The following is a 10,261-nucleotide window of genomic DNA, read 5'->3' as shown; positions in this document are numbered from 1 at the left end:
CACGTAAAACGTCATTGATGAAACAATAACGGAAGGTCAAAGAGAGGTTATTGGTGTCAGACTGATAGATCAAAGAGTTGTATTAGATTAAAGGTTTGACCGGTTACGAAATTTTCGAAAACTATGCCTGGAAAATACAAAATTGTTATGATTCGCCATGGCGAAAGTGAGTGGAATCAGAAGAATTTGTTTTGCGGATGGTTCGACGCCGATTTGAGTGACAAGGGTAAGTTTAAAGACATGTAAAGTTTGCTCATTTTTGTCTTGATGTTGTCTGATTAGGTAATTGCCGCAGGTCGCGAGGAGGCCGTGGCTGCCGGCAAGGCGTTGAAAGCTGAGGGTTACACGTTCGACATCGCCCACACGTCGGTGCTGAAGCGAGCCCAGATCACGCTGAACTCTGTGCTGAAGGAGATCAACCAGGCTGACCTGCCGGTTAGCAAGACTTGGAGGCTGAACGAGAGACACTACGGTGGACTTACCGGCCTTAACAAGGCCGAGACCGCAGCCAAATATGGAGAAGCTCAGGTATGTATGTATGGCAGGCTAGCCTAGTTTGGGGCTCACCGGACACCTTTTGTGTATGCTATTGTATACTTAGTTATTCAATAAATTTATTTTATTCTATGTATTGTGCTTGTTTGTGAGTGGATTGTGAATTGATACCGACTGGAACATACTAGCGTGTTCTTATACTATCTGACATCTATTTCAGTTTATACTCCTATCCACTGAGGGGGATATCGCAGTAGGGGTAGGTGGAATAGGGGGTTTAAAGTTTTAACAGAAACATTTCAAATGAATGTCTGATTAAACATTGTAACTCCAATCCCATAAATTCAAATACGTAATTCCTTCAATAATGCATGTTGGTTATATGACGATACAAGCATTACTAGCTTCTGCCCACAACTTCTGCATCTAATGATGATTGAGCTTGGGACTTTTTGGCACTTACTGTGACTTAAAAAAAATAATATTTTACCATATGACAACTCCGTGGATTCTAGAACCATGGTAAGCACCCAAAAGTCAAGCCTAATGACGACAATCCTATGTCCTTTCCTGAAACTATCATGTTTATATAATTACCTTTATTTATCTGCTCAAGGATGACAGGAATTTGTCCTGTTTTAACTAAAATGCAATCTGCTTTCATTTGAGACTGCGGCTGGCGAAACATAAGGATGCTTGTCATAAGGATGATATTTGCGTATTTTTATACAATTAAGTCAAATAACCTGCCCAGGCATACTTATGGCAAGCGACAAAGTGGGATGTTATGCCGGCCACAGTCACATTTACTAAATTACTTCTCAGAATCTTTTATCCTAGTAAATTCTCTTTCTCGTCAGAGTTACAGCTATTGTTATTTGGCAGCTATTGTTAAATTTTGCTAGTTTCAAGTCATTTTAAATCAGACTCGATTTTAAGCCTTAAAATGTTGTTTGTTAGTAATATTTCCATTTTGTTATTTTTGCAAAAGTATGGCGAAATAATGTTTTTAATGTTAGAAGTCATTTATTATTTCTTAAAGGGTGAGAAACGGAAGCCCATTAATAAGTCCCTGCTGTATTTATGTATGACTGCATATCAATCAACCAACTTAATTACTAAGAAATTGCATAAACCGTTTAGTGAATATTTTTAAAATTGATTTTTAAAGGCATGTGTTTGCTGAGGCATTTATATGCCTTTAAAAAATAAATGAGAATAAAATAAAAGGAAATATTTGAAAACCATTAAGAGCCACCAATTAAAATTTGCACAGTATTGTTTTATATAATTGTTATGACCACAAATAATAATAGCCCAGAGTCTACACTGGCCGGTTTGTGCGCGAGGAAATTGCCTCGCGCGTATGCTCGCTCTGTGTGTACCTGCCTAATAAATAATAAAGAAATGTAATAATTTGGTTTATCTTAATTTTCTTTTTTTCTAACACCAACATGGTAACAGATAAGAAACACTGGTGGTAAATATTGGATATATTTTATTGGTATTTCACAGTACAGGTAAAAAAGTTGAGAAAGAATTCTCAGTATTACTATCAAAATCATAACACCAACATAAACATGGAGTCACTCTACTAGATAGTTTTTAAGTAATACTGTAATGACTGTGTTCAAAGTATTTGTATGTTCAGTCAACCTTATTTTTTATAATCCAGGTCCAAATCTGGCGCCGCAGCTTCGACGTGCCCCCTCCCCCCATGGAGAAGGACCACCCCTACTACGACACCATCGTGAATGACCCCCGCTACGCTGGCGACCCGAAACCTGAAGAGTTCCCGATGTTTGAGAGCCTCAAGCTCACTATTGAGCGCACACTGCCGTACTGGAATGATGTTATTGTGCCCCAGGTACTTTAAATCCTATACCTTTTTACTATTAAGTATATATATAAATTCGTTTAATTCAGACCAGATGATCCATATTTTTGTTAGTAGAACTAGAATAACTTACACCCTATATCAAAACTCACTTAAACTTTAAAACTACCTTAACTACTTAAACGTACGAACGTGTCATGGTATTTCAGTCCATCTCAGTAAAAAAAGGACTGAGGTTGACTGAAGTAGCATGATAAATACGAACGGGATTTCCGGGAAAGAAAAACAGTTCCCACTATAGTTACCAGCAAGTGTTAATATACCACCAATTTTTTATTTTTTTATTTTTGCAGATCAAAGAAGGCAAGAAAATTATCATTGCCGCTCACGGAAACAGCCTTCGAGGCATTGTCAAGCATTTAGATGGTGAGTTCAAGAAAATATTACAGTTATTTAGTTCTAACTTATTTCTAGTTTTAACTTTAAATTCAAATAATTTTTATTTTATTATAAGCCCATATTGTCCCACTTCAGGACAAAGGCCTCATCCTTTATTCTTCCACGTGTCCACATCCTCGGAAGTCTTTCACCAGTCTCTGTCAAAGACAAAAAATCAACATAACAAATATCAACCAAAGGCCTTACTTAAATCGTGCTAGATCAGTGGTATCACTCACGAATTCGAGCCAATCAAACAATCGCGCGCGTGATGCGTACTCATCATCCAATCGCGTTAGACTGCACGATTGGCTCAAATTCGTGTGCGTGACACCGCTGTACTGGCCCCATTCTTATTGTCCGTAAGGCCCGTCCTTGGATATATGTCAAAGATATAAACATATAAAATTTTATTTAAAAAATTGCAATTTTTATATAAGTAAGCCAAGTGCAAGGTTTTATTATTAATTTTAAAATTATTTAATGTTGACAATGTATGTAATAATATGGTGGCAATAGCTGGCCAGAAATTTGTACATCGAAAATTATTGTATAGTTTAACTATTAAATTTTAATACAGGCCTCAGTGACGCCGCCATCATGGAACTCAACCTGCCCACGGGCATCCCGTTCGTGTACGAGTTAGACGAAGACATGAAGCCGACTGACTCCATGCAGTTCCTCGGTGACGAGGAGACGGTCAAGAAGGCCATGGCCGCTGTAGCCGCCCAGGGCAAGGCTAAGTAGAGATTAGACCTTATTTCTTTTGTGTAACGTGTATTGAATAATATTCAATCATATTATGATGTGTCATTTAGAAGTTTAAATAAAAAGTGCATCAAATAATTAGTTTGAGTTTTTCGTTTTACGCGTGGCAGCAAATATGTTGGCAAATGAGTTAACTCATTTAGGGACAATCAACGGAATAATTATTTTACTATCTGAATTCAAATTAGATACGTAAAGTTGATGCACTTTTTTCAATAAGCAGTCAAAAATGATTTCATAGGGCGAAACGATATTCGTAATTATTAGTGTAAGGCAATATTCGATAGAATTCAGGCAATGGATTACAAATAAGCATGAAATTTTACCAGCAATATTCGCCTGTCATAGATATTTAGATGTTTTTATTCTAGAAGACAGGAATATAGACAATATTGATATCTCTCTATAATGTTTTGATGTTGTTCGATGTTTGACAACCAGGAATCTCGAATAGTTTGCCATTACACTGTTAAAATTAAATATTTTAATATATGCTCTGAGGATAACAAATTAATACAATATCACTGAATATATGCAAGTCATATAAACATGTTGAAATTTAGTAATAAGCTTAATTTTATTTATTTAATAGTAATGTAATGAGTGTGAGAGTAAATAAACTGTTATGATGTAAAGTTTGTTTTATTAAGTTGGTAAACTGTCTTTTAAGTCCTTTACAACTTCATCCATGTTTACATCTGCGGTAGTGTTTTCTTTATCTGTTGTAAACTTTTTTCCTGTATATTTAGGAAAAGCTTTTTGTTTTCTATTAGTAAACATGAATTGTTTTTGTTTTGTAACTGTATCAACATCCATAGAGCTCTCTTCGTTCGACTTTTTATTTTTATTCTTTGCTTTACCCTTTTTGTTTTTGGGTTTTTGGTCGAATCTGAAATCTTTAGGCATTCTGTGAACATTAACACAGTGTTCTAGACGTTCTTCCGCATTCATGAATTTTTCTTTGCATTCTTCTATATAACAGCAATACTGCAAAAAAAAAAGGTTTAAATTAATATATCTGTACAAATTAAATAATGATATACAGAATGTATGGCACTGGCAGAAATATCTCTATTAAGGTTGTGCATACATATTAACATCAAACATGAACATCTTACTTGTTCTAATATATCACGTGATTACAGCTTCGGATTTTCTACGTACTCCTTAGAATTAAGTCAAAAGAACCATTTGTTTCCGAATTTTCAAGATGTAAAACCGAAAACCTCGAAAAACTAAATAATACCACTCGAATAAATAAGACTAAATAATGTCACATTACTACAGAATAAAGATGTGTATGTTACGGAAAGTTTCCAAAAAGTTGAAAAAAATGGAACTTTCGGAAAAAATCCCAGGAAAAAAAAACCTTGGAAAATTTCGACCTCCTCCGGAAACCTAGAGCCGCGACGGCACATCAATACATATTACATTATGATTCCATATACTTTACCGAAGGTTTCTTAGTGGCCATCACAGCGAAAAATGAATCATGCTGTTCCTGTATATGCAAGTCTAGCAGGTGTGGCGATGGGAGGACTTTCTTGCATTGACTGCACGAGTATCTATGTGAGGCGTTGTAGTGGTTCTCGAATTCTAATAGAGATTCTGTCGTGAACTGGCATCCCGGAATGCTGCAGGTGGATTTTATTCTGAAATAATGTAAAGGTTTGACTTTATATTCGGACTGAACACATTTCGGCAGAAGATTTCTGTGGACAATGACAATTATATTTATGTGTAATTTGCTTGCTACATAGTGAAAAAAGAAAATGGAAATTCCGTTGTCAGCCTCTCGAAAGACTGTGGAAGAGCGATAGAGAGGCAGATAACGAAATTTCGTTTTTCGCGGAAGGCCCTCAACTCTTTATTATATGAAGCAAGTAATGCGAGCGAGGGGCATTGTCCCTTGCGATATCCCAAAATGTATATGCAATGAATTAGAATCCGGTTTCCTCACGATGTTTTCTTTCACCGAAAAGCGAAGGATTCACTGGTAAATATCAAATGATATTTCGTACATAAGTTTCGAAAAATTCATTGGTTTGGTACGAGCTGGGGTTTGAACCCGCACTTCCGAATTGAATTAAAGTCGTACACTTTTACCGCTAGGCAGTGTTGGCCGAAAGTTAATTAGAATTGAACATAAACTATTATAAATTGAACCGTAAACTGTAACCGTCCGTAACGGTATACGATTTAATTTGTAATGGTTCATTGTCAATTCTAATTAACCTTCAGCTAACACTGCTGCTACGCCACCAACGCTTGAACTTTACCAAATACATATAGCAATGAAGACTTACATTTCATGACACAGTTCCTCTTCATCCTCATCTCGTACGCCGAGTCGCGGCAGTGGCGGGTCGTCTTTAAACAAGTCGTCTGTGAGCTTCCGGCGACCCACGCCATATTCTTTCAGCTTTTCTATCAGGACCAGCCTATCCATTGTGATCTATCTTGGTAGTCAAAATACACAGTATATAATTATAAATAAGCATTTTACATAATTACATAGGTAAAATTCGGAAAGTAAAAGAGAAAGATGCCCGAACTTTGCGAAATTTCGGTTTTCGCAGTAGGCCAGAGGGCCTACATGAAAACGACACATATTCTTAATATTGAACATGGCTCTCAAAAACATAACATTAAAACATTAACATTTAACCTGTCTCGTATGTGTGTGGTGGTCAAAAAAATCTTGGGTTCAAACCTCGGTGGCGCTGTATAGAGCAGATTATTTTTCGAAAAAAATGTCAGGGTCATAAACGGATAAATTATTAATTAAAGTAAGTATGTTTTTGATGGTAGAGTTGTAGGTCCATAGCCGATGTAGCGGTTATGATATCCGTTTTTAGACAAAATTTAGGAACAAGCATATAATTAGGCATATTCTATATAAAATCGACATTTAAATCAGATCAGTGTTTGATACTTCTGATATATTATAGCAAATGATTAGATTGACAGCCTTGTGTACCTTCAAGTACCTAACCCATAACACCGCGCTCTATAGATATAGAACTTTGTGCCTAGGCCATTGATGTTTTGATTGAATGGTTTTTAACAGTCAAATAAGTGCCTATTGAGCGGGGCAGATACTACTTTAACCTTGAAGCCTTAAGACCATTATACATTAATCTTGACATAATATAAGTACCGGGCCTAATAATAACACATATTATTATGCTTGTTATGAAATCATTATAAGTATAAGTACCTACCAATTTTTTTTTACTACCCATAGTTTACAATAATGTATATACCAACCTGATATATTTCGTAATTGGTACCTATTATATTTCATTTATGGGCATTCAATTAATATATAAAAGAATATTTTTTCCTTTTTTTATTAATTAAATTATTTAAAATTATTATGAATGTAAGTATTTGACTTCTATATTGGTTTTTTATGCTTATCAACTGTTCAATTTATCAACAATTGTATTACTTATATAAGTAGCATAGGTAATTATCTACTTAGGCATGGTAATAACTTGGTAGGTATTCGCTTATATTAAATAGGGAACTATTTAAATTCATGTGTATGTTCAGCTTGGCCCATTATGACGACATATTTATAAATAATACTTAATAGAAGATAACGTATCGTAAATACGTTACTTCCTCACTCTGCATTGGTGATCGTATCCCGCTAGTTCTCGCATCAATCATTAAAAAATATTGCGAATCATCGTGACTACGATAGCCCAGCCCAGTAAGACCAGACGTTGGGTTGATACGATTTTCCTTGACAAATAAATTAGTGATATAGTAGTCGCTGCGGCAACGGCTGTTAGTGGAATTGTGTAAAAATACATCTTTAGTTATTGAACAAACTTTATTGCAATGGCTGATGTGCGCAGACGGAAGGTAAGATAAATTCAAATTATTAGTAGTTATAATATAAACAAATATTTTCTTAAATTATAGGCTTTTGCGATATTGGGTATAAAATAAACTTAGTTTGGTTACTTGTTTTAATTTCGATTCTCTCAAAGGGGACTAGTAAAAGCTTATGCTGTGTGTAACCTAAACATTTCTTAAATTGATAATTAACTAATTAAGTATTATTATTAAGCATAATAATTAACCTTAACCTTCAAACTTAAAATTTGTAATTATTAATTATAAAATAAAATACTCACATGTGTCAAGCTGTATTCACACGCTGCAGCACAAGCACATCGCTTTCATAAACAAAGTAGAAGAATTTGAGGAATACACTTTTGAAAAACGCCCTACATTTTTTTTTCTGTCCAAGCTATTTAAGGTACTCTTTACATCGATTAAAGCTGTTGCCAGCAGCAAAGCATCATTAATTATCCCGCTTAAACAGCTTCACTGACATATTTTTGACAGCTGTATTTCTGCCTTCCAAATTTTGCGAGCGACGTCGATTCTAGTCAGCTAATTGTGGAAGGCTTTAGTTGCTGAAATCATGTTACAAAAAGACGACGTCTTTTAACATTTAAATGTACAGTATTTATTATTTAACATAGTGTCTGGTTGTGATGTTTATGTCAGCCCGATATGGGAAAATTCAGTACTTACCGGTACTTAGAGGTAAGGGTGTTGGTTGTTACTTGACGAACGCAAGTTGTAAATACTGAATGAATTTTGCACTTTAGTTGGCATATTTAATGCGTGTCTTCACAACTGGGCAGCGTAAAATATTTATAATTAATTTCTTGTTATTATATCTACCATGCCAGTACTCAAGAGTCATTACTATTGATTTAACAAAACAAAATATTTTAGACAAAGTTTCTGTCGTTATAAATAGATATGCCTTGAATTTCAGATTTTTTTGCAATGTTTGTTTGTGCTGGAACGATTCCCCTAACATTGACAACCCCAATAAAAAAATGCCATTAAAAATGCATCAAAACTTATATATACAATTCAAACGAGAAAACTTTAAAAAGAGCCTCCTCTACATATATTATTCCTAAAATACTAGGTTTTCGGCCCAAAACTCGTATGATGTCTTATCAGCGTGTAAAAAGCGTATTATTTTGCAGTTAAAAGATGATAGCTCGGCACCGAACATCAACATACGGAGTAACAGAGTGCTGAAACCTCCGCGTCGGCTTAAGAAGACATTCATTCTACTCATTGTAGCTGCATTATGCATGACATATTTTATGGGTAAGTGTTTCTTAAAGATTATAGCATCAAACATCAATATAAATACAGTGTAAACTCCATAGAGTGTCACTTGATATAACGAGGCAATCCCTATAATGTCAACATTTGTTTTACTTTAGTATTAATTTCTCTTTATACAACTTTCTACCATGGGGGGAGGAACATCTTCAAAGTAAACCCCAGATGCGTTGGGACGACAACATCAAAATGACTGTGGGGATACGCAAAATAGGCGCGAATTGCGACGTCGAGTTGCGGAAACCTAGCCCGCGAATATGAATACGAATACGACTGTGGGGATGAAGTGGCTCCAGGTCGCACAGAACTTTGAGTAGCATAAAACGAAAGGAGACCTACATCCGAAGGGTAGGGAAGGGCTAAAGAGAGAGAAGAGAGATACAACGAAAACTTTATTGCATCAAAAAACGGTTGGTCCCTTGAGTGTTGCTATATAGAGTTTACAACTTCACACTGTAGTACTAAAGCAGAGTGGGCCATTGATCTTGCTATTGTAGTCGGACTATTGTAGTGATCGTTTCATAAACAAGTGTTGTGTCCTTACTTGGGGCACATTCTAGGAATTTAATGTTGATAAATTAGATGCAGATATATATTTATACATAGGAGCCCTGAGACAGTTAACTGATAGTTAACTCTAATTGTAATAGGTCCACTGCACAAACAGAAATCGGGAAGATAAAGAAAAAGATTGGTCAACAACATTGTCGCAATCATAGGAAGAATTGGAAAAATACTGATGCAAACAAACAAAAATGGAAGAAGATGGAGGAGGCTTTTACCCTCAAGGGATCATATCATGAGCATATAACAAAAGAAAAATCAATCTTTAAAAGGGATGTGTGGGAATAAAACTTAAATAAACTAGAGGTGTAGACCTCGCGTTAAGGTTAGAAAATGTTTTTTAGTTAAGTCATTAGCACATTGAACTCACAATGGTCTTAAGCGCCAGAGACACTATTGGCACTTAAGTCCTTTATGCCAATTTCGGCATTTTGAAAGTTTACTAAAAACTGGATTGACAATAAATAACTATTTAATCATAAAATGTGGTCACAAAATTTCCCGAGAATCAGTGAAGAATTGCGACCTGTAGAGTAGAACATCCAAAAGCAAAATGCCCAAGTTAAAACAGAGACCTTTGCTAGCGCTTCGGTCAATAAATAATTAGTCCTTGATGGGTTGTAAAATGTATCAATCTTGTACAACTGGTTATCTCTAATAAGTATTGTATTTTTTATGTGAAATTTAAATTTACTACATATTCAAATTATTCGAAAACAAATTTGAATTTTGAGGTCTGTAAGCTTAGCATGAGTGCACCACAATAGCAAGGCTCGGAACCGGTTTTAAAATACCGGTTTATTTCGGTTTTCCTCCGATTTTTTATAACAACACGAACGTTTTAAGAACCGACGCAACGCACGTAAACATACACATCGACATAGGAAGAAACCGGTTTTTATTGTCCTAAACCAGTTAATTTGACAATAATAAATTTGATATCTGTAGCATTTGTTTATGAGACTGCTAGTCCAGACGGGATTTATT

At 35.3% G+C, this 10,261-nt stretch overlaps 3 protein-coding genes across 5 annotated transcripts in view; 2 read left to right on the top strand and 1 right to left on the bottom strand.

Annotated features, from left to right (window-relative positions):
* The first annotated feature begins 47 nt into the window (after nt 1–47).
* LOC133529050 (phosphoglycerate mutase 2-like) lies at nt 48–4,173 on the top strand. The gene is made up of 5 exons (XM_061866661.1): nt 48–226; nt 296–528; nt 2,171–2,362; nt 2,686–2,758; nt 3,351–4,173. The coding sequence occupies exons 1-5, from the start codon at nt 124–126 to the stop codon at nt 3,515–3,517; spliced, it is 768 nt and encodes a 255-aa protein (XP_061722645.1). The 5' UTR covers nt 48–123; the 3' UTR covers nt 3,518–4,173.
* On the bottom strand, nt 4,105–7,862 carry LOC133529052 (protein lethal(2)k10201). 2 transcript variants are annotated; one of them, XM_061866662.1, is made up of 4 exons: nt 7,690–7,862; nt 5,845–5,997; nt 4,992–5,190; nt 4,105–4,525 (listed from the first exon to the last, which is right to left on the bottom strand). In XM_061866662.1, the coding sequence occupies exons 2-4, from the start codon at nt 5,985–5,987 to the stop codon at nt 4,184–4,186; spliced, it is 684 nt and encodes a 227-aa protein (XP_061722646.1). In that variant the 5' UTR covers nt 5,988–5,997; nt 7,690–7,862; the 3' UTR covers nt 4,105–4,183. The 2 variants fall into 2 exon arrangements, with proteins under 2 accessions (XP_061722646.1, XP_061722647.1); XM_061866663.1 differs by having other exon boundaries at nt 5,845–5,993; nt 7,690–7,861.
* Nucleotides 7,171–10,261, top strand: part of LOC133529046 (nucleoside diphosphate phosphatase ENTPD5) — a 25,965-nt gene continuing 22,874 nt past the window's right edge. The window contains exons 1-2 of one of the 2 annotated variants that reach the window (XM_061866656.1): nt 7,171–7,414; nt 8,566–8,692. In XM_061866656.1, coding sequence (XP_061722640.1) covers nt 7,391–7,414; nt 8,566–8,692 — 151 coding nt within the window. In that variant the 5' untranslated portion in view covers nt 7,171–7,390. Of the gene's footprint in view, nt 7,415–7,925; nt 8,108–8,565; nt 8,693–10,261 lie in introns of those variants that run through there. The other variant, XM_061866655.1, reaches the window with a different exon arrangement.

Source organism: Cydia pomonella, chromosome 20 (assembly GCF_033807575.1).
Source record: "Cydia pomonella isolate Wapato2018A chromosome 20, ilCydPomo1, whole genome shotgun sequence".
NCBI classification, from domain to species: Eukaryota; Metazoa; Arthropoda; class Insecta; order Lepidoptera; family Tortricidae; genus Cydia; species Cydia pomonella.
The sequence above is the reverse complement of the archived record's forward strand: the minus strand, read 5'-3'. Positions and strand labels throughout refer to the sequence as shown.

Bases quoted from the DNA above. Each gene is read 5' to 3' on its own strand.
- LOC133529050 (XM_061866661.1), top strand. From the start codon at position 124: ATGCCTGGAAAATACAAAATTGTTATGATTCGCCATGGCGAAAGTGAG. The intron at 529-2,170 runs GTATGTATGTAT...TTTATAATCCAG, and splicing joins CCAAATATGGAGAAGCTCAG to GTCCAAATCTGGCGCCGCAG. The intron at 2,363-2,685 runs GTACTTTAAATC...TTATTTTTGCAG, and splicing joins ATGATGTTATTGTGCCCCAG to ATCAAAGAAGGCAAGAAAAT.
- LOC133529052 (XM_061866662.1), bottom strand. From the start codon at position 5,987: ATGGATAGGCTGGTCCTGATAGAAAAGCTGAAAGAATATGGCGTGGGT. The intron at 5,191-5,844 runs GTAAGTCTTCAT...ACATTATTTCAG, and splicing joins GAGGAACTGTGTCATGAAAT to AATAAAATCCACCTGCAGCA. The intron at 4,526-4,991 runs GTAAAGTATATG...TTTTTTTTGCAG, and splicing joins TGGCCACTAAGAAACCTTCG to TATTGCTGTTATATAGAAGA.